The sequence below is a fragment of the Neoarius graeffei genome, chromosome 21, assembly GCF_027579695.1.
Source record: "Neoarius graeffei isolate fNeoGra1 chromosome 21, fNeoGra1.pri, whole genome shotgun sequence".
NCBI classification, from domain to species: domain Eukaryota; kingdom Metazoa; phylum Chordata; class Actinopteri; order Siluriformes; family Ariidae; genus Neoarius; species Neoarius graeffei.
In genome coordinates, this window is record NC_083589.1 from 55322377 (window position 1) to 55349674 (window position 27298).

General features: G+C 42.5%; 2 protein-coding genes across 2 annotated transcripts in view; one reads left to right on the plus strand and one right to left on the minus strand.

Moving 5' to 3' along the window:
• hspa14 (heat shock protein 14) overlaps positions 1-386 on the minus strand; it is a 29049-nt gene extending 28663 nt beyond the window's left edge. Inside the window, exon 1 of the mRNA XM_060903369.1 lies at positions 280-386. Within this exon, the coding sequence (XP_060759352.1) occupies positions 280-336 (57 nt within the window). The 5' untranslated portion in view covers positions 337-386. The remainder of the gene's footprint in view (positions 1-279) is intronic.
• A 390-nt stretch (positions 387-776) lies between these two features.
• On the plus strand, positions 777-24586 carry cdnf (cerebral dopamine neurotrophic factor). The gene is made up of 4 exons (XM_060903700.1): positions 777-860; positions 6254-6381; positions 7568-7709; positions 23856-24586. Exons 1-4 carry the CDS (start codon positions 782-784, stop codon positions 24044-24046), a joined length of 540 nt encoding a protein of 179 aa, XP_060759683.1. The 5' UTR covers positions 777-781; the 3' UTR covers positions 24047-24586.
• Positions 24587-27298: the final 2712 nt, after the last annotated feature.

Consider the following 27298-nt stretch of genomic DNA (forward strand, 5'->3'; position numbering starts at 1 on the left):
CCTAAAACAAAGCTAATCCTAATTTTTTTAAGATATACATCCTGATATGGACTGAAAGAAACACAGGACTATAAACTCAATAATAATAATAATAATAATAATAATAATAATAATAATAATAATAATAATAGCCTGCTAGAATAGTGTACAGCTAACTCAGTGTGTAGTGCCACTTATAGCCAGCTAAGTGAAAATAACCCCAAATTAGACAAAAACAGGTTTAAATATTGTAATAAATAATGTATTTGAACAAATTATAAACACATCATCAATATTTACCTTGAATACTGCAACACATGCACACGTATAACCAAAATGCACACCGATAGCTGCCATGCTTTCCACTTAATAAACTGTACAACAGCTACCGGAAGTCAAATGAAGTGGGCGGGATTTCTGTCTTAACCAATAGCAGACGAGTATACAAATCCGGGTTGCTCCGTCTTGACCAATAGCAGAGAGGTATTTTGATTTCCAAAGTCTTAAAACTGTTCACACACACTAGAAAACGTGTCATATCTGTATACAGAAATGCAATTAGTTAAAAGTAATAAAGTAAGGTAATTATGTTTATTTAGCAGTATGCTGTTATAGCGTCAGGATTCGTTTGGCAGTGATTGACAGCGCGTTCAACCAATTAAGTCACAGGAAGAGTGAGCGCACGCGCGCGAATCCAATCAATGAGCAGCGCCATATTTAGAACGCGCTGATGGAGCGGGGCATGCTGGGTAGTGTAGTCCTGAGGAAAGTGCGTCACTATCTGACATAAACTCACACAAATATGCATTTAAGCAACACCACTGCTGTGATATGGCTTTTATGCGCCGTTTTGGCAGTAACCGAGTCACAGACGTGTGAAGGTGAGGTGTGGGCTTCTCAGGTTTCTGAGCGCATGGTGTGCTTGTGTGTAAAAATAGAAACTCGACATGTGTGAGACTGAAGGGCATGGAGTGTGGAAGGAAAACATGCATGCATTTTCATTAACACTTCTTCAGCTGACAGTTTCAGTAAGCACCCAGACTGGAATTGAACTGTATTAGAATTAAGCTTAGAAATTAAACATAAGCTTGGATAGAATTGAATAGAATAGAATAGACAGCAATTCATGAACGTTATCGGTTTAAATGTGCAGTGAAACAGATTTCTCTGCACACAGTGTCCCAAACTACACTATGATAAAGTGTACGAATTATTTTGTATACACCACTGAACACACTCCTCCCATCCTGTTCTGATATGCAAATGAAGCAATGCATATGCAAATGTGCTATGACGTCATCAGGATACACCATTTTGAAAATGCATTCCTCACTTGTCGGACCATACGTTTTTTCTCATCATTTCTAGCCGCTTTATCCTGTTCTACAGGGTCGCGGGCAAGCTGGAGCCTATCCCAGCTGACTACGGGCGAAAGGCGGGGTACACCCTGGACAAGTCGCCAGGTCATCACAGGGCTGACACATAGACACAGACAACCATTCACACTCACATTCACACCTACGGTCAATTTAGAGTCACCAGTTAACCTAACCTGCATGTCTTTGGGGGAAACTGTGGGGGAAACCGGAGCACCCGGAGGAAACCCACGCGGACAACATGCAAACTCCGCACAGAAAGGCCCTCGCCGGCCACGGGGCTCGAACCCGGACCTTCTTGCTGTGAGGCGACAGCGCTAACCACTACACCACCTTGCCGCCATACGTTTTTTCAATAAAGAAAAAGAAAAGAAGAAAGCACAACTTTATTCATCACACACTTGTGAAATTTCCTCTCTGCATGTAACCCATCTGAAACAGTGAACACACACACACCCAGAGCAGTGGGCAGCCATGCTAACAGCGCCCGTGGAGCAGTTGGGAGTTCGGTGCCTCGCTCAAGGGCACCTCAGCCCAAGGCCGTCCCATATCAAGCATGTGTGAAACCGGAGCACCCGGAGGAAACCCACGCGGACACGGGGAGAACATGCAAACTCCGCACAGAAAGGCCCTCGCCGGCCACGGGGCTCGAACCCAGACCTTCTTGCTGTGAGGTGACAGCGCTAACCACTACACCACCGTGCTGCCATACGTTTTTTCAATAAATAAAAAGAAAAGAAGAAAGCACAACTTTATTCATCACACACTTGTGAAATTTCCTCTCTGCATGTAACCCATCTGAAACAGTGAACACACACACACACACCCAGAGCAGTGGGCAGCCATGCTAACAGCGCCCAGGGAGTTCGGTGCCTCGCTCAAGGGCACCTCAGCCCAAGGCCGTCCCATATTAAGCATGTGTGAAACCGGAGCACCCGGAGGAAACCCACGCGGACACCATGTAAACTCTGCGCAGAAAGGCCCTCGACGGCCGCTGGGTTCAAACCCAGAACCTTCTTGCTGTGAGGCAACCATGCCTCACACCAAGAAGCATGTAACCCATGTACCACCACTTACACCACCACTTACATCACCGTACTGCCCTAGCCGCATAAGAATATTAGAAAAGTGTGCACTGTAATTTTTCTAACATTTTTTTTTAAAACTACATTGTCACCTCGGCCTCATTAGGGTTTCTATAACCTTGTATGGACTTCCTGTGGTTTGGGCGCAAAAACCTAGTTCTGCGCAAGCGCAACACGGTTGCACTAGAAAGCATGGTCAAGCTGTATTGGTTGACTAGGGTAAGATGTCGAGCTGCTATCCATACACTGCCGGATAAAGCTGATTTGGCCTGATCATTGTCCGACATCTCAACAGCTCGCAACATGAGATGAAAGAATGATGCAAAGACCGCGCTATTTACTCAAATGTCTTCAATGTATTTTTTTTTCATTTACAAACCTACGGGTATGTACTCAGGCTGCCAGTCAGTGTGTGACCCCCCGTCCACTTCGAAAAATCCTAGCTACGCCCCTGGTGTTGTTGTTGTTGTTGGTGGTTGTTTGCTTGATTTTACAGCTTTATTGGCCTTCAAACAACAAAACTACAAATTTACAAGACATGCAAATACAACAAAACCACAAAAAAAGAGCAAAAAAGGAAGGTCCGAAAGGGTAGGCGCGAACGGGATGTCCTTACTAAAAATCTCAAAGGACTTGGGCAAAAGAAAAACACAAGTAAAATCTATCGTTGCAACCACAATTACAACAGACAGTCCACGAGCAAAGCCTGTCAGTATCAAAAACATTCATTCCTGCTAGGGTTGGGCGGTATTACGGTAAGAAGGTATCCCGAGGTATCCAAAAGTACCAACGGTATCGGTCTCATTACCGTCATTTTAAAAAAATATATAATATCTAAATAAATATGGAGTACATGAGGTCATAATATAAAATAATAAATTGAAGATCATCCCGAATAACTGTGTGATCGTATTTTCACTAATTCTATCAATTTCCTAAAGAAGTTCTCATCGCGTGCAGGGTTGTTTATGTCGTTACCATGGCAACCCTGCGTGACATTTTGGAGTCTGACAGAAAGCTTCGCAAGAGACTGAGACCGGGGGTGTCATGGCTCAGATGGCTAAGGCACCGTACCATAAATCCGGGGACCCGGGTTCGATTCCGACCCGAGGTTATTTCCCGATCCTGTCTCTCTATACTGTCCTATCTAAAAAAAAAAAAAAAGAGACCGAGACCGTGGTTGAAAGATGGCAAGTCAAGATAACGAGTTAGTGGCAAAAAAAAAATACAACATCGGCAGTGTGGCAGTATTTTGGTTTCAAACCAAACGAAAAATCTAATATGTCCCCTAAGGCACACCATAGCCTGGGGTACTCCACTTCCACGAGATCTCTCCAATGAGTTGTGTTTTGAGTAGGTTACATGAGTAACAACAAGGTAAAATAATATAACGTATGACATTTGGGATGTGGGTAATAAACGTTTGAAATGTCATCTACTGAAGAAACGGAAGAAAACATCGTAGCGTAAACTGTTCGGTTTCTGGTGGGAATTAGCAATGCGCTTGCTATCTTTGTTGGGTGTGTTAAACCGTATGGATTTAAGTGGAATAATTGTAAGGAGTTATGTGATCGAGACAACGTTTTAAGCAAGGTAAGGCCATTTGATTATTAATTTCCCCGCCATGGCATGACGTGGGCCCATATGATTTTGCCTTGTGCAGCTACCGCGCATTTGAATTAGGTTCGCCTCATTTGCGCTGAAGAATATGGTTTATCGCGCAGTCTAAACGGACTTGGGTGTTGGTTGATTCTTTTTCTTTTTTTTATTTCCCATGCTTGAAAGGGTATGATCCTGCTCATCGTGTACTTTTTTTTGATGGAGTAGGTGAAATAGTGCTGCAAATGGCGTTTCAACACAGACGTGTAAACGACAGTTGAATGCTATTTTCAAGATGAAGGAAGAGTTGCGTGATGCTTTGAAATATCTCTTAATCCATTCGTCAATGCACAAAATTCGCTTTGCTGCTTAATCCATACCACAATGCACACAATTCGCTATGCTGCTTTTAAATAGTACATTTGAGGCATAGGCGCACGTTACACAGTAGGCCGAAACAAAATATTATTTTTTTCTCGGTAATACCGTATACCCCGGGAAAACACAGAGACGGTTTAAAGGTATCAAAATTTGGATACCGCCCAACCCTAATTCCTGCTAGTAGTATTTTCCCCACTATGTTTGCATTTCCTCGCAATACTTTAGCGCTAACCGTAATCTTAATCTAAGTATTGCAAGGGAACATAAAAGTAGCTCAGAAAAATCCCCCACATGACCTTTAGGGGGCTCCGTACTCTGATATGCTAAGCTAGCTAAAGTCCTTCCGGCGCCTACAGTACCTGGTATTCCTAGGCAGTCTCCCACTCAAGTACTAACCAGGCCCAACTCTAATGGTGGCGCATCGGGCGGCGCCGATCTCCGTTTCCGTAGCCCTCGGCCTCTCGCCTATTACATAGCTAGGGTTACAGTGGGGGGCTAGTCCTCTGGTAACCACGAGAGTTTAACTCCCCATGCACATCTGTATTGCAGCGTGCCTTGCCAGATGGTAGTAGGTACCATTTTTATAATGGTCTTTGGTGTACTCTGATATGAGTCCATCCATTACCTGTATCCTGTGCAGGGTCGCAGGCAAGCTGGAGCCTATCCCAGCTGACTACGGGCGAAAGGCGGGGTACACCCTGGACAAGTCGCCAGATCATCGCAGGGCTGACACATAGAGATAAACAACCATTCACACTCACGGTCAATTTAGAGTCACCAGTTAACCTAACCTGCATGTCTTTGGACTGTGGGGGAAACCGGAACACCCGGAGGAAACCCATGCGGACACGGGGAGAACATGCAAACTCCACACAGAAAGGCCCCGTCAGCCACTGGGCTCAAACCCAGAACCCTATGAGGCAACAGTGCTAACCACTACACCACCGTGCCACCCTGGTTACAAGCTTCCAGACAGAAAAAGAATTTATAACTGTTGCAAAAAGGGAAAAAAAACCCACAATGTCTAGACAAATGTCTAGAATTTGTAGCAAAGAAAAGTATCGCCTCTCATCCTAAAGGCATCCTCAGTTCTGTCTGACTAAAGGGAGTATCCAGTATTTATCCTCTCATGGATCATCATAGAATCCGAATCAGAATGCTGATGGCTGCATTGTAGGTGGCTGATAAAAGATGTCATAGACCCCCACCTCTGTTCAGCGATGGTCGTTCCAGGTTGACAAAAATGAACGATCCTCTCTGGCTAAGATGTCTGCCAGTTTTCTGGAAGTCCTCTCATACTCCCGCATCAGTCGAAGGGAACTCATCCCAAAGTGCGTAGAAACATGTCTGTGACGAATCTCAGTCATCCAGGTACATAGTAACCTGTGGTTGGTTGAAGAGAGCAACTGGACTTGCTTGAAGATTCTTGAAAACGTTTCGCCTCAGGCGAAACGTTTTCAAGAATCTTCAAGCAAGTCCAGTTGCTCTCTTCAACCAACCACAGGTTATTATGTACCTGGATGACTGAGATTCGTCACAGATATAGCAAAGAAAAGAAAAATATAATGGACTTGAGAGAGGAAAAAAGCCAGACAGGGATCTAATACACTCCTATTGGCTTACACTCAAGGATATGTACTGATTCATGTCTTATAATGATCATGGCCAAGTTTTCCAAAAGCATTACTGCACTAAGATCATTGTTAAATAGTCGAACCAGAATCACATCTCTCTCTCTCTGAGTTAAAATGATTTTAACTTCACAATGTTTTTATGAAACTCGTTCCAGGCCTAGTGTTTATTGCTATGTGTGTGTGTGCGCGTATTGTACAGTGTGTGTGGGATTTTTAGAGCGTCTCTACAGGTCCTTGGTGGCCACTCACAGAGAGCTGTCCTCACAACTTGTAGAGGAGGAGCTTATGAAAGCATGTGCTGAAGCTACTGGGAAGGAGAACCGACTGGTAACACACACACACACACACACACCCATAGTGATTCGGACCTGTGTTCTAAAAGATCTTAAAAGACGTACCATTATAAAATATGGTAAAATAATCTGCATTCCCCTCCAAAAGTATTGGTACAGCAAGGCCCGTTCTTTTTCTTTTTTTTCTATGCATTAAAGACATCCATCCATTATGCATAACCGCTTATCGTGTGCAGGGTCATGGGCAAGTTGGGACCTTTCCCAGCTGACTACGGGCGAAAGGCGGGGTACACCCTGGACAAGTCGCCAGGTCATCGCAGGGCTGACACAGAGACACAGACAACCATTCACACTCACATTCACACCTACGGTCAATTTAGAGTCACCAGTTAACCTAACCTGCATGTCTTTGGGGAAAACTGTGAGGGAAACCGGAGCACACCCACGCGGACAACATGCAAACTCCACGCAGAAAAGCCCCTGTCGGACACTGGGCTCGAACCCAGAACCTTCTTGCTGTGAGGCGACAGTGCTAACCACTACGCCACCTGGACACAGACCAAGGAGTCCAATGCATGCACGTGGGTCAGAGGGCCTCGTACGAAAACTAAAGACCTTTCTATTATATTTTTCATCACCTGATAAATGGATCAGATCAAACAAAAGTTGCCATGTTTGAAGCTGTTTAACACATCTCGATGCAAATATCAGGAAATAAAAGCTGAAATTCTGATCTGTTGTCCCATATTCGACTTTGGATCTCAAACCCAAATGTATTCAGTGTATCGCAAGAAGAACAGAATTGTGCTTGCTGCGCCAATACTTTTGGACGGAACTGTCTATCTTTTTCCCTGCATAAACTTGAACTAATGTATTACGCTTCAGTACATCCTAAATGCCTACTGGAATATTCATGTCATTGCTTGAAAGAACACTGGAACTCAATTCTCTTTCCGAGATGCTTTCAGAAACCTTTGAGCTGTAGTTTGCGTGTGTTTGATATCAGACTTGTATCTCTGTGGGGGGGAAATGATAAACGTTTTTGCTAGATAATGATCTGTTCCTAATTAAAATAAGCTTAACAGTATTGAGGCCATGTTACTTAAATAGAAGAGTGGATCTAACATCAGACATTCTTCAGATCTCATGATGTAATTATGTTTGTACTTAGCTTAAGGTCTCATTTTCTTTCTCTGTCTATCTGTATGCAACTCACTCAGTGTTATTACCTCGGAGCCTCCAGCGACGCAGCGGCAAAAGTGACCGGCGAGGTGAGCCGCCCTCTCAGTGCCCATGTCCCGGTGCAGAAGATTTGCCAGCGACTCCAACAGAGAGACCAGCAGATCTGTGAACTCCGATATGGTACGAGCCCAGGAACAATATGTAGAGGATATTACACTGTCATGCAAAGATATGAAGTTTATCTTCGTGGTGAACATAATATACCGTATATATCACGAGTGAGCAGACTGAATGAGTGATATACTTTTCAACACGAGAGGATAAACTTCATATCTTCGCACTACCGTGTCATGTTCTTTATATTATATGGACACATCCACACAAAAAAAAGCAAGTTCATGAAAAGAATTTTAATTTTGAACCGGTTCACCATTTTGACAATACACGTCTAGTCAGCAGGAAAACACTGGGAGTGACGTCATCGGAGTGAAATATCAGGAATTATTACGGTATACATACAGGACACTTTTTCCATGGAATAAAAACGTGTTCTATTCCCTTCTAGTGGGTTTCATTCATTTGGTTTGATAGCATGCAATATTGTTAGCATATCGCTTATCCTGCGTGCATTGCATCACTCTACCCAATGGAGAATGAGCGTTGTATATGGTTTACGATATTGCATGGTTGTCAAGACAACATGACGTCACACGTCGGAGCTGATGTGAATATCCAACAAGAACGTTTTCTGCTGCACATGCGCAGAAGCTTTTCTTTGTTTGCCGGGAAAGAGAAAGACGCGTTGAACACCCAAAAGGCGACCAAAATTTCATTAGATATTCTTCATGCATATTTACAAGAGAAAAACATACCAACGGACATCGAAAAACTGGAAAAGAGACACGTCAGAGACATAAAACTTTCGCACTAGCGAGCGACTGTGACAATTTGTAAACAAACATGGCCGCCAGGTTTGCTTTATTAAATACAGAAGATATTGAGAGAATTTTGAAAGAGAAAGACGCATTGAATACCAGAAAGGAATGTGTATCTCAATGGGTATGTTTAATAATAATAATAGGGCGGCACGGTGGTGTAGTGGTTAGCGCTGTCGCCTCACAGCAGGAAGGTCCGGGTTCGAGCCCCGTGGCCGGCGAGGGCCTTTCTGTGCAGAGTTTGCATGTTCTCCCCGTGTCCGCGTGGGTTTCCTCCGGTTTCCCCCACAGTCCAAAGACATGCAGGTTAGGTTAACTGGTGACTCTAAATTGACCGTAGGTGTGAATGTGAGTGTGAATGGTTGTCTGTGTCTATGTGTCAGCCCTGTGATGACCTGGCGACTTGTCCAGGGTGTACCCCGCCTTTCGCCCGTAGTCAGCTGGGATAGGCTCCAGCTTGCCTGCGACCCTGTAGAACAGGATAAAGCGGCTAGAGATGATGAGATGAGATGAGATAATATTGGCTGGCTGGCTTTTTTTCATGGTACATCAGATATATTCCATTCAGCTACTTGTCTTCGACTTGTTCAATATCATGCTAGCTGAATGGAATATATCTGATAGACCACTCAACACCAGCCAATATTATTTAAATATGTCACAGCTGTAGTTCTCGATGTCCCAGATGTAGCTCGTATGAAAAATACAAGTGGCGTATTTCCCAGTAAAACACTTGTTTCCATATAATATTGTTCACTTAGTTATCTCTCACCCTGCATCCGAAATCGCTCCGTACTCACTATATAGGGCACTATATAGTGTGGACGCCATTTTGTAGTGCTGTCCGAAACCTTAGGATTATTTACACCGTATATAGTAGACTAACACTACGTTCACACTGCAGGCTGAAGTGACTAAAATCCGATTTTTTCGCCCATATGTGACCTGTATCCGATCTTTTATTGACAATATGAATGACACAGATCCGATTTTTTCAAATCCGACCCAGGCCGTTTGGATATGTGGTCCTAATTCCGATTCCTATCCGATCTTTTCATATGCGACTTCAGTCTGAACCGCCAGGTCGCATTCATCCGACTTACACGTCATCAGCAAGCCACAAACGTCACTATTCTGCGCTGAAGTAGGCGGCGGGTCTCTCAAAAAAAGTTACAACAACATGGCTTTGATGTTCCTTTGAACGGAGGTTGCAGTCACTACCCCGCAGAACGCCTGAGCCAAAACCCTTGCCCTCTTCCTTCTCAACCTCCTCCTTAACATCAGGCTATTGTGCATGTTCTGGCTCCATCGCAACAACAACTGCATCATCGCCAGGTACTCCATGCTGGCTACTGTCATACACAGGAAACTTTAGGTTACTTCCGTAAACACTGGCCATGCTCACTGCGTGTGACGTCGTCGTATCCTGCAATGCGCATGCGGAACATTTTTAGGTCGCTTTTCGTTCATACTGAGGATCACATACAAGTCGCATATATTTGTTAATGTGAACGACTTCACAAAAAAATCAGATTTCACAAAAAATCGGAATTGAGCATTAAGCCTCGCAGTGTGAACGTAGTGTTAAAGTATCCCACAATGCATCACGAAAAGTAGTGTACAACGATGGTCACTAACCAAAGCAATATATCCCATCATGCATTGCGGTCGCGCTGAAAGAAATCAAATTAAAAGTCTCAAATTTGATTTAATAAAAGGCAGCGGCAAAGAAGAAAGTATTCAGCCTCGATTTTAAAAAATTGAAAAAATGCAGGTACTTTGTATTGATTAATGTGGGAAATACGCTCAGTATAATATGGATTTACAACCCCGATTCCAAAAAAGTTGGGACAAAGTGCAAATTGTAAATAAAAACGGAATGCAATAATTTACAAATCTCAAAAACTGATATTGTATTCACAATAGAACATAGACAACATATCAAATGTCGAAAGTGAGACATTTTGAAATTTCATGCCAAATATTGGCTCATTTGAAATTTCATGACAGCAACACATCTCAAAAAAGTTGGGACAGGGGCAATAAGAGGCTGGAAAAGTTAAAGGCACAAAAAAGGAACAGCTGGAGGACTAAATTGCAACTCATTAGGTCAATTGGCAATAGGTCATTAACATGACTGGGTATAAAAAGAGCATCTTGGAGTGGCAGCGGCTCTCAGAAGTAAAGATGGGAAGAGGATCACCAATCCCCCTAATTCTGCGCCAACAAATAGTGGAGCAATATCAGAAAGGAGTTCGACAGTGTAAAATTGCAAAGAGTTTGAACATATCATCATCTACAGTGCATAATATCATCAAAAGATTCAGAGAATCTGGAAGAATCTCTGTGCGTAAGGGTCAAGGCCAGAAAACCATACTGGGTGCCCGTGATCTTCGGGCCCTTAGACGGCACTGCATCACATACAGTCATGCTTCTGTATTGGAAATCACAAAATGGGCTCAGGAATATTTCCAGAGAACATTATCTGTGAACACAATTCACCGTGCCATCCGCCGTTGCCAGCTAAAACTCTGTAGTTCAAAGAAGAAGCCGTATCTCAACACGATCCAGAAGCGCAGACGTCTTCTCTGGGCCAAGGCTCATTTAAAATGGACTGTGGCAAAGTGGAAAACTGTTCTGTGGTCAGACGAATCAAAATTTGAAGTTTTTTATGGAAATCAGGGACGCCGTGTCATTCGGGCTAAAGAGGAGAAGGACGACCCAAGTTGTTATCAGCGCTCAGTTCAGAAGCCTGCATCTCTGATGGTATGGGGTTGCATTAGTGCGTGTGGCATGGGCAGCTTACACATCTGGAAAGACCCCATCAATGCTGAAAGGTATATCCAGGTTCTAGAGCAACATATGCTCCCATCCAGACGACGTCTCTTTCAGGGAAGACCTTGAATTTTCCAACATGACAATGCCAAACCACATACTGCATCAATTACAGCATCATGGCTGCGTAGAAGAAGGGTCCGGGTACTGAACTGGCCAGCCTGCAGTCCAGATCTTTCACCCATAGAAAACATTTGGCGCATCATAAAACGGAAGATACGACAAAAAAGACCTAAGACAGTTGAGCAACTAGAATCCTACATTAGACAAGAATGGGTTAACATTCCTATCTCTAAACTTGAGCAACTTGTCTCCTCAGTCCCCAGACGTTTACAGACTGTTGTAAAGAGAAAAGGGGATGTCTCACAGTGGTAAACCTGGCCTTGTCCCAACTTTTTTGAGATGTGTTGTTGTCATGAAATTTAAAATCACCTAATTTTTCTCTTTAAATGATACATTTTCTCAGTTTAAACATTTGATATGTCATCTATGTTCTATTCTGAATAAAATATGGAATTTTGAAACTTCCACATCATTGCATTCCATTTTTATTTACAATTTGTACTTTGTCCCAACTTTTTTGGAATCGGGGTTGTATCACAAAAATACACGCATGTGTTTATTATTTTGAAACCCACCAGCTGACTGATCTGGCACGTTTTAATTGTGCGACAGTAATGACGTAAATACCAGCGCGACGGGCTAGTGTCCGAAAGCGTTTTTTTCATTTTACCAATGAGCTCACTGTATAGTCCTCTATATAGTAATTGCCTATATAGGGAGTAGTGAACGCGTGAGCGATTTCGGACACAGGGTCAGTGTTGGGTGGTTAAAGCAGTGTGGTTTATGATTTATCAGTATAGTAAAGTGTAAAGTTGATATGATTTTCCTCTTGAAGCAAATAAAGCAAAGATCAAGTTTAGCATTGTGTAAAACTGCATGGTGTAAATCTTCACATGCTCACCTCAGAGCTTAGACCTAATTACCTCGGCTCAGACATGCAGCCTCAGTAACATCAGCGTTATAAAATAGTTTCATAAAATGTCAGAATATATGAATAAAAAACTGGAGCTATTTAATCATCTGAATAATTTCTAACGCTCACTATCTATCTGAGTCTGAGTCACACCAAGCTATATGTTAAAAATAAAATGCTCTATTTCTGTGATGGCCTTTTGTGCATTTCTGTAGTTATCAGTGTCAGACACTGGACAGTCAGCTTTAAGATACTGGACAACGAATGACTGATCACGCTGAGGTGAGTGTGTGATGATTTACGCGTGTGATACTGAACTGGTGTCTGTATGTCAGAGTCTTACGGTATGTTGGAGTTCCACTACAGTTTTTATCCTGATTCACAGCAGATCTTTGGACAGTCAGAAATCAGCGTACAAGAGGCACAGATTTACATTTTTAATTAAATGTATTTAATTAATTTTACTTGTATAGCACTTCTGACAACAGGCAGCTTTAGAGAAATCCAGATGTAGATTAAATCCCTAATGAGCAAGCCAGAGGCGACAGTGGTGACGAATAATTCCCCGAGGCAACGTGAGGAAGAAACCCTGAATCCAAAGGGAACGCTTCATCTTCTGGGTGACACCTGATAGTGGAATTATAAATCAGGACAATCTACAGATTTACAAACAGTAAAAAGAGTGTTACAGGATGATCAGTGTGAGCAGATTTGAATATGAGTCCTGGGATAAGCACAGGACAGTCTTTATGATTACAGCAGCAAATCTACAGATACAGTGATGAATCATGGGTATAAACTGTTTTTGGGATGTGCAAATCTTTAGGGTTTCCATGTGGGACCATCCATAAAAGCAGAAAATGAGTCAGAAGTGCTAGAGCTCCAAGCAGGAGTAGAGCATCCGGATGAATCAGTCAGGGCCAGAAGGCGAGATTTTCTTTCTCCTAAATTAAATTTCGAGCCAGTCAGCGTGAGTCAGGCTGTATAAAATGTTTGGTGTTTTTTTTTTTTTTTTCCCACCAACCTGAATTTGGACATGTTCTAATAGTGTACGCTGTTGGTCAAAGACTCAAATCTGAATGAATCTCCGTCATCAACAGTTAATCAAAATTAAGAGTGAGGAAATGAATATACAGGAAGTGCAATCTGCAGTAATGCTCCATCATGGAGCAATAAAATTTAAGAGTTCTGTCAGGAGTATTTGTATAAGTACGTGTAACACCCTGACCTCCTCAAATAATTACAACCAAACAGATGCTGGAGGTTTAAAGGGCTGATGACACGAACATGACTCTATGCAATTTCTTAAATAAACTATACAACATGGCAAACATGTTAGATTTCTGTTATAATTACGTGAAAAGAAGCTGTTGTTACGCAAATATCCAACTTTTAATAGCACAGCGCAAGAAAACTGGGTCCATGGCTCGCGGCCATGCTGTGACGTCAGCGGAAGAACACGCTGCGGTTCACTGGCTGTTCTACTCTGGTTCTACTCAATGGAAATGGCGCATGAAAACGCCGGTGAACTCTCTAGTGCTAGCTCTTCCTCTTCTGGGAGTCTAGAATTGTGTTGATCTCTTCCGAATAGAATCTATGATAGCCTACCCTCTTTACCCTTTGCCTCTCGTTGCTAGGCGGCGGTTACATGAAAGCCGCAAGCTTTCACAAGCAAATACATGACTCATATCACGCCGACTTTATGATTACATTTATGATTATCATGTAGAATCTATAGCTCTACGTACCTTTATCTTATGTCGTTTCACAACACATGTTCTGACAGGAGGACTGTCTTTGGATCCGGCATAGCTACGAGTAGACCCCCTCCGGAATACTGGCAGTGTTGCCAGATTGGGAGGTTTCCCGCCCAGTTGGGCGGTTTCAAGTGCATTTTGGTGGGTTTTGAACATATTTTGGGCTGTAAAACTTCAGCAGTATCTGGCAACAGATACTGCTGACGTTTTCCAGCCCAAAGTATGTTCAAAACCCACCAAAATGCACTTGAAACCGCCCAACTGGGCGGGAAACCTCCCAATCTGGTAACACTGTGTAGGCACTGCTGATGGTAGTAACACACGTTTGTGCTGAACTGAACACCCAAGAGATTCTTTTAAGCTGGGAAGGGTGTCAAAACAATCCAAATCGAAGTGTTCAGAGCACAGGACGGATGTTGGGGAGGGCTCCCACTTGTCACGAGTGCGCCTGACTTGCTTCACCCACTTCGCATGCAGCTCGGGATCTCTGGGAAACTTGAATAAACTTACCCCATCTTTGTGGGTTTTGGAGCAAAAGCCGGCAACACAACGCAAAGGCATAATAACTATATATATATATATATATATATATATATATATATATATATATATATATATATATATATATATAAATGTATAATAATGTATAATAAAAATACTAATAATGATAAACTGAACACCTGCCGCATCAACAACAAACTGGTAAGTTAGGAGGAAGGTTCTTTCGCTGACGTCATATAGCTCCTCCTCCTCCTTCGTCTCCTGGGTGCTGCAGCCCCGTCAAATTTGCCCAAATAGATGCGTTTTTTATCATAACTTGTAAAATAGGCGCCTTCGTGAATTAATATATGGATCATCGGGAATTACTTTTTATGTTATAAAACATCGCCAAAGATGTCAAAAACGTGTCATCAGCACTTTAAAGCTAGACTGCCCTTCAGATTTTTCAAGTGTAGGTCATAAAAAGAATTTTCCCCGACACTCAATTATTTTTGTTTAGTGGACCAAAAGCTACTGAATTTGAATCACAGACTTCCAATTTTGTTAGTTTTTTTAAAAATAGAACAATTAATGAATTTATCTCCACGTGGCCCTAAATTCTCCGCTACTTTTTCCTGCTTCACCATGACCCAATTCAACATACTACATCATGCATCATCTCGTAGTGGGCTTTCCCCGTTCGCGCAAGGCATGGTGGGATGCAAATTTGAAACAGGAGGGAAAAATGGAGGACGTGAGTGTGAGAATGAAACGTGAAAGACCGACTACAGTAACAGAAAGAAAGCGAGAAGAAAAGACGTTATGTTATATACGAAGGAAAGGAAGTGCAGGACCAAACTAAAAAATATCGGCGCTCAGCGAGCACCTCGGTGTGATCAGCTGTTTGTTTAGCAACAGAATGACGGAACTGTCAGTGCACGCTCAAAGGTAAACCTGCGCATGCACACACACACGGACTTCCTCTGTCTGCTTGACTGCGCAAACCGAGCGATTTCATACACATTATTTGGTCGGGAATCTTCTCAAATTAAATAACTTCCCAGCCACAGAATGGTGGGGTTTTTTTTGAGATATTACAGAAATAAACGTCACAATGAGCAAATTTCAGATGGAACTAAATTTCCCAGATTTTATGAAATCGAAAGGCCGTCTAGCTTTAAATAAGGAAACAGAAGGAAAGCCTGCTAGCATGCTAGTCAGATGTTACTAGCTGGGCAGCTACAGCTTTCTTTAAGTATGGGTGGGTGTTTTGTCTTTGGTGTCTGTCAGTCGCAGGAAGTTGTTGTTGGGGTTTGGTTTTTTTCCGCATAAGCTTGGTTTCAATGCCAAAAGTCCTGGGTTTGTAGTGTGTGATTCTCAATCATTTAATTTGAGCCATTTGGTACATCTACAATAGGGTGGCCAGATTTCCCTAGTCTGAAACCGGGACACTTTTGCGCGCGACCATGCTCGTGCACGCACACCTTTTTTTTACGTAAACGTGACACTCAGAGAGGTGCTCTTATCATTTTGTTGAAGCTCACATTTATCAACATCTCACATGAAATGAAACAAACAGGCATTTTGTTATCTAGTAGCATAGTGGTATACAGATCAGTTAAATTATGGTCAGACAACAGATTTTGTAATGGCTGAGAATAGGCCAGGCTATGTCCATAGGCCAAATTTACACTGATTTATTTCACCTGTTTGTGAGAACACCAAGAAGAATGCATATGCACATGTAGGCTATAGCTCTAAAATTGTATGCACTATAGCATGAACTTAAAAAGTAGATATGTGACCTCAACATAGCCTAGGTCAGAATCAACCTTACTAACCATTCCCCACAACTGAATGAATAAAGCAAGAAGATGTGTACAAAAGTGAACACTTTAATGGAAGGTGCGACAAGCTGTTCAATATGGCCAAACTGTCAGAATGGTATGTTAAACAGAAACAAAAAAGAGACAAGTGATTTGAGAATATATACTACGCAAGCCCAGAGAGGCCCTTCATATAATCCTTTTTTTTATTCACCTTGTTATCCCGAGATAACGACATAATTAATTCAGGATCTCAAGAAAACAACACAACTAATTTGAGATCTCGAGAAAACAAAACCGTTATTCCGTGATCTCGAGAAAACAAAACCATTATTACGTGATCTCGAGAAAACAAAACAATTATTTCATGATCTCGAGAAAACAAAACAATTATTCTGTGATCTCGAGAAAACAAAACAATTATTTCGTGATCTCGAGAAAACAAAACAATTATTTCGTGATCTCGAGAAAACAAAACAATTATTCCGTGATCTCGAGAAAACAAAACCGTTATTCCGTGATCTCGAGAAAACAAAACCGTTATTCCGTGATCTCGAGAAAACAAAACAATTATTCCGTGATCTCGAGAAAACAAAACAATTATTTCATGATCTCGAGTAAACAGCTGAGAAATGGTTCATTCAGGTGCGCCAAGAGACTTGTGATATGCTGACTTTGGGGCTATTTCTCATTCTGTATAGACGCAACTTTGGTCATTAGAATGTCTGGAATAATCGATCACCTAATAAGGCAATATTTTGATCAGGGGTTGACACAGGGAGAGATTGCATTAAGTCTTTTAATAAGGGATAATTTCAAAATTAGTCCGCGGGACCTCCGCAGAAGACTGGCCCGGCTTCGTCTCTACCGACGGAGATACAGTGATCCAGCTGAGATCATGAAATAATTGTTTTGTTTTCTCGACATCACGGAATAATTGTTTTGTTTTCTCGAGATCTCGGAATAACGGTTTTGTTTTCTCGAGATCTCGAATTAGTTGTGTTGTTTTCTCGAGATCTCGAATTAATTATGTCGTTATCTCGGGATAACAAGGTGAATAAAAAAAGATTATATGAAGGGCCTCTCTCAGCTTCCGTAAATATACATTCAAACAAAACAGCAGTAAAGGAGGAGAGGGGCGACAGCCCGAGGAAAGCCCCCACAGGAGCGCACGGCATTTGCAACATAGGCTACCCAACTCAGTACAAGAACAAAGCACTTACAGTGTGTGCAGTCGGCTTCGTGCGCATTGTTCTGCACCTCTCGGAGGAAGGGGTAGGTGCCCTGTAAATCTTTGGAAAAGGTACATTTTCTTTTCGGCATAATTGCTGCGGCATTACTGCTGCTAGCTGCTAGACAAAGAACATTCGCACCAGTTAATGTTTATTTTATTGTTGCATGGCAACACGTTCTGCTGTCTGGAATAATGTGGCTAAATAAACACCCATGCCACAGGGCCAGGGGGCAGTAACCAGGAAAGTTTGCGATTCCTGTCAATTCATCAAAATAGTAAATGCAGACATTTCTCCGCTAATAATTCCCATGCTGCTCAGTCGCAAACGTCGCGAGTGGCGAAAACCGGGACATATCCGTGTCCCGACAGGCTTTTGTTGGGACTCGGGACACACAACCCCAAATCGGGACTGTCCCGGTAAAACCGGGACGTCTGGTCACCCTTCTACAATGGTCTACCCTTAGATTCTACAATGTTACTTCTTAGCTATAACAAATTCATGGGGCAGATCGAAACTAAGCAAACAAACTTCAGACACTAAACATGTTTTGGCTGATTGTCCTCAGTTATTACAGATTGTGTATTTTTTTTTGCGCAAAAAAGATGTGATGTCTACCAAGGTTCTTTATACCACACTGCGGTTGAATTCTCAAAATCTGATTGGTCGGAAGGTGTGCATTATTCTTCTATAACACCACGATTCGGACAGTAGATTTCACTGTAACTTCAGTGAGACCATCAATGACAGCGTAGCTCACTCCAGCCCCGTCTAGTCCAGAAGGAACGATCTAAAATGGGTCACCTTACGCAATAAATGTTGCAGGATATATATATATATATATATATATATATATATATATATATATATATATATATATATACACACACTATATACAAGCTATATATAGAAGCGATATCCACCCTAGGAATACCGACCTATTTACCAGAAAGCACCCAAAATGGCAAGGAATTGACTGAGAAGAAGTGATTTTTGTTGAACTTCTCATTAAGGCTTAATTAGTCCATAAATTCATTAATAATTATAATGAAGCAAATCTGGGTAGAAATGATATGCACCCTAGGTATCCCTCGTCATCGTCGTCGGCTGTCCATCGCTAGCGATGATGACTGCTTCATTAGGATGCGCAGAAACGCAGATGGGCCGTGAGGCCCACACCAGAGTGACAGAGTCACCCGCACCGGTGGCACGAATGGCCCAGCCGAGCCACCATGGAATGTCTGACCTTCATGAGCTCTCACATACTATTCTCCTCTCCTGTCTTTAATCCTGGAAGCGTCTTGCACAGTAAGGTAAGACAAACAATGTCATGCCCCCATCGTCTTGTCTCTCTGGACCTCCAGACCTGATGCCAAGTGGTCCACAAAAGTACCACAGACCTGACGGGTATGGAAGTTGCCCTGCAGTGACAACTGACTTGCCGAGTAATGCCATCCGTTGGCCACTTGAGTGGCTCTTCCGCATGCCATCTGGTGGTGTGCCATTGACCCTGTTGGGTTCATCTGCCACATTGCACCGAAAAGCACCCTGCTGCCAGCGCCTTATTGGTGATGTACTGTTTAACCCATAGCTGGAACCCAGGCAGGTGCTACCACTCCTGGTCAGAGTGGACCTGGGAGCAATGATGATTAAGGGGTAACTCCACTTTCCCCAGTACTCAAGTCCTCCCGGACCTGAGACTCACCACCTGTTTCAGTTTAAAGTCATACCCCGGACTAAAAGAAGGTACCCCTACCTTCATGCCAGAAAGAATCAAAATCGGTGAAGAATTGAGGGAGAAGAAGCGATTTGTGTGGAAACTGCTCGTTAGGGATTGATTAATTACTCTATATCTTCATTATAAATTGCAATTATGCACATTTGGGTAGAAGCTATATATGCGCCCCAGGCAGACCTATCTTCCTGCCAAAAAGAATAAAAATCGGTGAAGAATTGAGAAAGAAGTGATTTTTGTGAAACGTGGACACCACCGGATAGACGGACGACAGACAACACATGATGGCATAAGCTCATCGCCTATTGGCTGGATGAGCTAATAATAGGTTGATATTAATGCACTCATTCTAATACATTATTGCTTATATATGTTGTAGTAGCAGATCTTTCAGAGGGACTTGTCTAGCAGCCGCTCCATATAATGTAAGAGTAATGTTAAACATCTCATCTCATTATCTCTAGCCGCTTCATCCTGTTTTACAGGGTCGCAGGCAACCCACGCGGACAACATGCAAACTCCGTACAGAAAGGCCCTCGCCGGCCACGGGGCTCGATCCCGGACCTTCTTGCTGAGAGGCGACAGCGCTAACCACTACACCAGGGGTTTTCAAAGTGTGGGAGAGTCAGCCCCCCCTCGGAGAGCAAATAAACAACAGCACCCCCCCTTACAATTTTTGTTGTTGCTATACTTAATGTTCCATTCGTATTTTTTAAAAAATGGTTGTTGTACACATTTAATTTTTTTTTTCTTTTACACATTTTAAACAGGGCGGCACGGTGGTGTAGTGGTTAGCGCTGTCGCCTCACAGCAAGAAGGTCCTGGGTTCGAGCCCCGTGGCCGGCGAGGGCCTTTCTGTGCGGAGTTTGCATGTTCTCCCCGTGTCCGCGTGGGTTTCCTCCGGGTGCTCCGGTTTCCCCCACAGTCCAAAGACATGCAGGTTAGGTTAACTGGTGACTCTAAATTGACCGTAGGTGTGAATGTGAGTGTGAATGGTTGTCTGTGTCTATGTGTCAGCCCTGTGATGACCTGGCGACTTGTCCAGGGTGTACCCCGCCTTTCGCCCGTAGTCAGCTGGGATAGGCTCCAGCTTGCCTGCGACCCTGTAGAAGGATAAAGCGGCTAGAGATAATGAGATGAGATGAGACATTTTAAACATCTGTGCTTTTTAAAACATCTTTTTTACACATTTTAAACATCTCATAGCATCGTTAGCTAGCACCTCTTGGCAGACAACACACTGTGGCAGTGGAGCATCTTCAGATCCAGTCCATGAAAATCCAAACTTTAAATAATCGTGGTCATACTTCCTTCTTTTTTCAGTCCCCCCAGGATTCCGTGGGCCTTTTTTGTGATTGTTGCGGGCTAAAATGTCTGATGTTGCGGGGGGGTTTCCAAAAAATTGCGATGAAAGTTGCGGTGTTTTTTAGGTTTTTGTTGCGATTACATTGCGGGAGGAAGTGAAAGTTGCGAGAAATTGTTGCGATTTTCTCTTTTTGTGACTAAAATTGAATGATATGTTAAATATTAAGTTATTAGTGAAAAACTATTGATTAACAAAACAAAGACACTGAGAAATGGTCCTATAAACAACTTTACCAATATAAAAGATTACCAGGACTACAAAAATGCAGAAAAATAGGCTTTACTTATCCAAATGCACCTGTTGGTTCAAAAGTTAAAGTGCAGAGAACCTCACAGCACAACATGAAGTTACCTTAAAATATAATATAAATGCCTCAGCTTTCATGTAAGAAAAAAAAACTATTAATACTAGTACTGTGTGCAGGCAGTCTCTCCTGAAGACTAAATTAAACAATAATTATAAACTAATAAAATAAATGGCTCAGGCTTCATAGAAGAAAAAAAAACAGAACAGAATCTCACAGTATGATGCTGAAGCTGCCTAAACAATGGAAAATAAAATACCATTTTGGCAAAAATGTTGGCATCCATTAATTTCTTGTATTAAGTAAAAAAAAAATAATGTAAAGTGCACACAGTCCTTCACTGTAAACATAACACACTTTCAGTAACAGAATTTAAGCCTACATAAACACTGACTCGCACATGCAGTGTTGCCAGATACTGCTGACGTTTTCCAGCGCAAAATATGTTCAAAACCCGCCAAAATGCACTTTAAACCGCCCAATCTGGCAACACTGCGCGCATGCTGCTTCTCTTGAACATATACACGGAAGTAAGGCGGAAGGTAGTTTGTCGACGTCACCTCAAGACGATGCCAACGATTGGTCAAATTTGCGGGAAAGTTGCGGTGATTGGATATAATTGCAACACCACCCTGAATTCGCAGGGATTGGTTGAATTTGCGTTGAAGTTGCAAATTGCAACATCCTGGAGGCTCTGGGTTTTTTGCTTGGCCCAGACTTTGTCTCCTCACTCACTGTAGCTTTAGGTACTAAAAATCGATCCATTTTGTCTCTGGCAAAGGCTAGCTGAAGTTCACTAAATGTCCGCAATAGTAACTTATTCTGGTTTATTTTTCCTCACATTGCGCCCCCCCGAAGAACTCTGGCGCCCCCTAGGGTAAGCGCGCCCCACACTTTGAAAAGCCCTGCACTACACCACCGTGCCGCCCAATGTTAAACATATATATATATATATATTTTTTAATTGTTCTTTAAAGGAAAAAAAAACAGAAAATGAAAAACATAATAATTGACGCAGTGAAGTTTTTAATATTTATGAAAGGAGTCTAGAGTGTTAGTGTTTTGTAACAGTCAAGATGTTTTCTGGTTTCTTGGTACAATGACAAGCTGCGTTTTCTGAGAAAGCGAGAGAAAAGAAAATGCCTGTGAGGTGATGACTGTTTATCGTTGCTATAGCATAAGTGATAACAGGAACTAACTTGTCTCACGGATGGTTGACAATTAAACCTAACTATAACGTTAGAATGTGCGACGTGCCGTTTGTTAAAGGTCCCATGGCATGAAATTTTCACTTTCTGAGGTTTTTTAACGTTAAAATGAGTTCCTCTGACCTCTTTAAGTCACCCCAGTGGCTAGAAATTTCATAATGTGTAAACCAAACTATGCCCAACATTTGAGAATGGCGCGTCAAAACGGCGCGTTGATAAACTCTTCCCTTTACTACGTCAGCAAGGGAGATGATCCCCACGCCCCCCCTCTGGATTCCCACCCACTGTATGGATTGCCCGCCCAGCTCAAAAGTTGCCACCAAACATGGAAGTTGCGCTGTACATGGATGTGACAACACAGAAAGGAGTCTGTTTTTACTGCCGACGGGAGAGCCCCTGAAGACGCAGTGGCTTAATTTTATTTACTCCAATAATACGCCGTCGAGTCTACCTAAGACGGTGCATGTTTGTCGGAAGCATTTTCCTGATGAATGTTTCCACAACTTGGGACAGTACAGGGCAGGTTTTGCACATCAACTGTCACTGAAGCCTGGGTCCGTACCAAGCATCCCTGCCGCATCAGCCACAAACACCGAACAAGTAAGTGTATAACTGTTAAGTCGTTTTGCCGTGTTTTAAAATCGGTGCCACGTTAGCCTTGCAATGGCTACATTAGCTGTGCAGCTAACCGCTTCCTGCAGTTAGCCAGGTACTCTGCGCTACAAAACCAAAAAGCATGCAGCATGCTCTGTTATAATAGCCAATCAAAACAGTTTTTACAAAGGCACCCACATTCTTTTTTTTAAGTCACTCGTTCATTTTATTTGTTTGTTTGTTCAGTAAAAACCCAAACATTTGTTGAATTTATTTTATTTCCTCGCGTCGCACCTTAATGACGTCAGCGCGCGGTATTTTTCCCTTCGCGGTTTGTTCCTTCTCTCTCGCCATAGTAAGACACCCACATCCGCTTGTTCTGACCCACTGGAGGTAGCGTCACAGTGCTGTTAGCCAATCAGAGGTAACACGTTTACATGTCATGAATATTAATGATAAGACCCGCCCCCACCCTCTACCCTTCCCCGCCTCCTGCTTCTCATTAGCAAAACGACGCACTGGGAAAAGCGCTGAAATGGGGCTTTCTCCCAGGAGGCTATATCTACGTGCCGAGGGTTCATTTCGAGAAAGGCTGCGGATATAACATCCGGAAACCTCCACGAGCCCGTTTAAAGCATCAACAAACCACCATGCCATGGGACCTTTAATAAACATAGCAATCATTTGCAAATCACTGTGGTACAAGTGGAATAACACTCAACAGACCATGCAGTTATACAAAAACAATCCCTTTCATGTTGGGCCGTATCACTCCATCCCGGCATGGATTATTTTCGTATAACCGCACGGCCGGTCATGTGTTATTCCTTACTTAAAAGCATACCAGTGTCAACCTATAATTAATTCAGATTCAGTAATTAAAGCTTTATTAAAATATTCAGTAATTAAAGTAAAACTAGTCAGAAAGGTATGTAATTAGGAGAGTGAGGAATGTAAATTTGGACACACTGAAGGATCCTGGAAGCTCAGGAGTCCCAATTTTCAGTGATAATTTTCGGTCCTCTCCTTATATCAACGTCTTACGTTTATCTAGCAGTGTGTTTTCTGTATGTTCTAGAGCATCAGGTGCTGGACTGGAGTCGAGATGCCCTGTCTAAGATGCGGGTGCTGGAGCTGAAGCGAGTGTTGGCCTCATGGGGAGAGGAATGCCGTGGATGCCTGGAAAAGACTGAATTGATCGATCTTATCCAGGAGGTGGCCCCCAAGCACAGCCCAGCTCAGCCCGGGACACATTCAGCTGAACTCTGAGGGCCTCCTGGTGCAGCTCCATGCTGAGAACATGCAATGCTGATCTGAAAGGTCCTCCTCGTGCAGCTCTGAGCTGAGGACACAGAGGTTCTGTGATGTCATTGTTGTGGTTTAGTGGTGTGACGGTTTCATTCAGCTGTAGAGCAGGAACGATACACGAAGCGGTCTCAGTATCGGAGTCAAAGAAGCGCTGACCAGTTTTGTATCCTGAATTTTCTTTGTGAATAAACAGAGGAAGCGCTTGAGAGTATTACACGGTGCTGATTGCAGCTCTTATCATTTGTGAGTGAACGTATTCGGCTTGGTATAATTTTTCAGTGTGTCTTTCTGACAATCAGAGAAATGCCTAAATGTTTTTTTTTAACGGTTGAAGTCTTAACTTGTGGGAATCACACCCCAGCTAACCATCCCATACGTGGCTTTGCGTAAGTTTTCACCCCCTATTAACTTTGACATATTTTGTAGTGTTACAACCTGGAACTGAAATGAACTTAATTGGAATTAATTGTCAATTTACACAAAATGGCCTATAATATTGAAATGAGAGGAAAAGTCAATATAGTTTGCGGAATTATTTACAAATAAAAAAATTGTAAAAATTTGTGGTTGCATAAGTCTTCACCCCCATTCCAGGGAAACCCCGAAATTAGTTCTGGTGCAACCAGTTGCTATCGAAGGTCACATAATTAGTTCATACATGTCAACCTATACGGAATGTCCGTATTTTATACGGATTTGATTCAATAAACGTAGTATACGGGCGTACAAATAAAGTTATACGGATTCTTTAAAAAAACTTCAATATTTATTTAGAGCTATAATCAATTCCCACGATGATAAAAGAGCGCATAACATTTACAAACGTACTGTACACCACAGACAGCACAAACAGCCAGTAAAGAGTCTTATGAAATCGCGCGTTATCTTGTGGTAGCGAGACTTCGTTCCACTTTTGATCATGCGCACACCGCATTGCGAGAATCCCGCCAACCGGGAAGTAACATTTTGTTTGAAAAGCGTATTTTCACCTGAGCGACTTTCACTAGTGACTGAAAAGATTCTGAATGGGCACTCCGGCAAGATCAGCACAGACATGCAGCCTCGTGAGGTATTGGTGCAGAGCGCTAAAAAAGCTGTCATGGAGTACAATTCAGAACATTAGAGTGACACTTTGTGTTTTTGTCAAACATTGGAGCTTTGTATTCATTCTGAAGGTTTATTGTTATTAATATTGAATAAAAAGTAACTTGGATATATCATTGTTAATTATCATTCAAACTTTAGGTAAATTATTTTAATTTGCATCTTATATGGATTTTATAAGGGAAATACGGATTTTGGAGGTTGGTTATACAGGTTTGATTGACCAAAGGTTGACATGTATGTTAGTTGAATAGAGTGCACCTTTGTACCATTAAAGTGTTATATTACATTGCAGGCATTTAGCAGACGCTCTTATCCAGAGCGACATACAGTATACCCAGAGCAGCCTGGAGCCTTGCTCAAGCGTGCTTCAACCATTCCTGCTGGTCCAGGGAATCGAACCAGCAACCTTTTGGTCCCAAAGCTGCTTTTCTAAACATTAGGCCATGGCTTCCCCTGATCTCAATATAAATACACCTACTGCTGGAAGACCCCATAGTTTGTTAGAAAACATACCTTAAAATACAGCACCATTAAAACCAAGAACAAAGTGCACCAAATTTTTTGAACCGTTCAAAGCATTTTGAGCAAAAATAAATTGGTTCAAAACCTGAAAATTTGTTTCCCAGCTGGAATCAAAAGAGTTTCCATTTTGAACCGTGACAACATCAGTGGGCGTGTCACTAGTTTGGAGAGGAAGCAGAGTGCATCAGTGGCGTGCGCAATGGAAAAGGAGACATCTTCAGAAAAAAATGGAACGAAAACAAATATCTGCAATAACAGAACAAAAGCTTGCAGGTAATCAGTGCGCTACACCATCTTGCTATGACTGTTTACTCCCGTTGTGCATTGTGCAACGCCCTCTGTTCATGGTGCATCCTTGATTACAATGGTTCCGGTCAAAACTGGTAAAAATGCGGGTCGGTTTGCTAGCTGGCACCAAGGTTCAAATAATCCTGAATGGAACCAGTTCAAGAACTCATTCCCTTCTGGTCAAAAACTATATAAAAACTCTCCCACACATTCAACATACTACAAATCATCATTAAATCGATTAGCGTTGTAGTACTCAAGACCAGTCTCAAGACCACTTTTTGAAGGTCTCGTCTCAGAATCAGACGCATTTTTACTTGGTCTTGTCTCGGTCTCAGACATAGAGGACCCAGGATTTTATTTCAAGACCGATCAAGACCACAGCTGTGGTTATTAAACTAAATTGCCTATGCATCGTCTGATTTATTTGTTAACATCGTTACTGTGATTGGATGCAAAATTTCCTGCTTCAAATGCAACCAATAACGTGACTCATTGCTAATTCGAAAACTTTCTTCCTGTTGATGGTGTCACCCCTGCCCCCACCCATTCACACCCACTGGTCTGGTTCTGGTCTTGACTCGGTCTCACCCTGGTGTCGTCTTGGTCTTGACTTGATCTCGACCCATCAAAGTCTTGGTCTTGTCTCGGTATCGATACCCTTTGGTCTTGGTTTAGATGGTCTTCACTACAACACTACAACACTACAACACTAAACTCCATTATTAAAGAAAAATGGACAGAATATGGCACAATCATGATTCTGGCCAAGTGAAGGCCAAAAATCAGTCATTGACTAAAAGGGGATCAGTCAGAAAAGCAACCGAGTGTAACTTGGAATGAGCTGGAGAGATCCATAGTTCAGATGGGAGAAGCTGCTACAGGACAACCATAGACTGGACAGTCCAAAAAACATTCTGGTTACTCAGCAACCATGTGGCAAAAGTGTCTGAATGAATGTTTTTTTTTTTCCCCTTTGGAATAAAGCACTACATTTGGAAGATACACAATTTGCCGTTGATCACTCTGAGAACACCTTTCTCACAGCGAAGCATGGTGATGGTAGCATCATAAAGACAGTTAGCCTTGGCCTTTAACTGATTATAGTAGAAATACACCTGTAATTCATACCCTGGTTTTCTCCGATAACAAACTCATCTCATTATCTCTAGCCGCTTTATCCTGTTCTACAGGGTCGCAGGCGAGCTCGAGCCTATCCCAGCTGACTACGGGCGAAAGGCAGGGTACACCCTGGACAAGTCGCCAGGTCATCACAGGGCTGACACATAGACACAG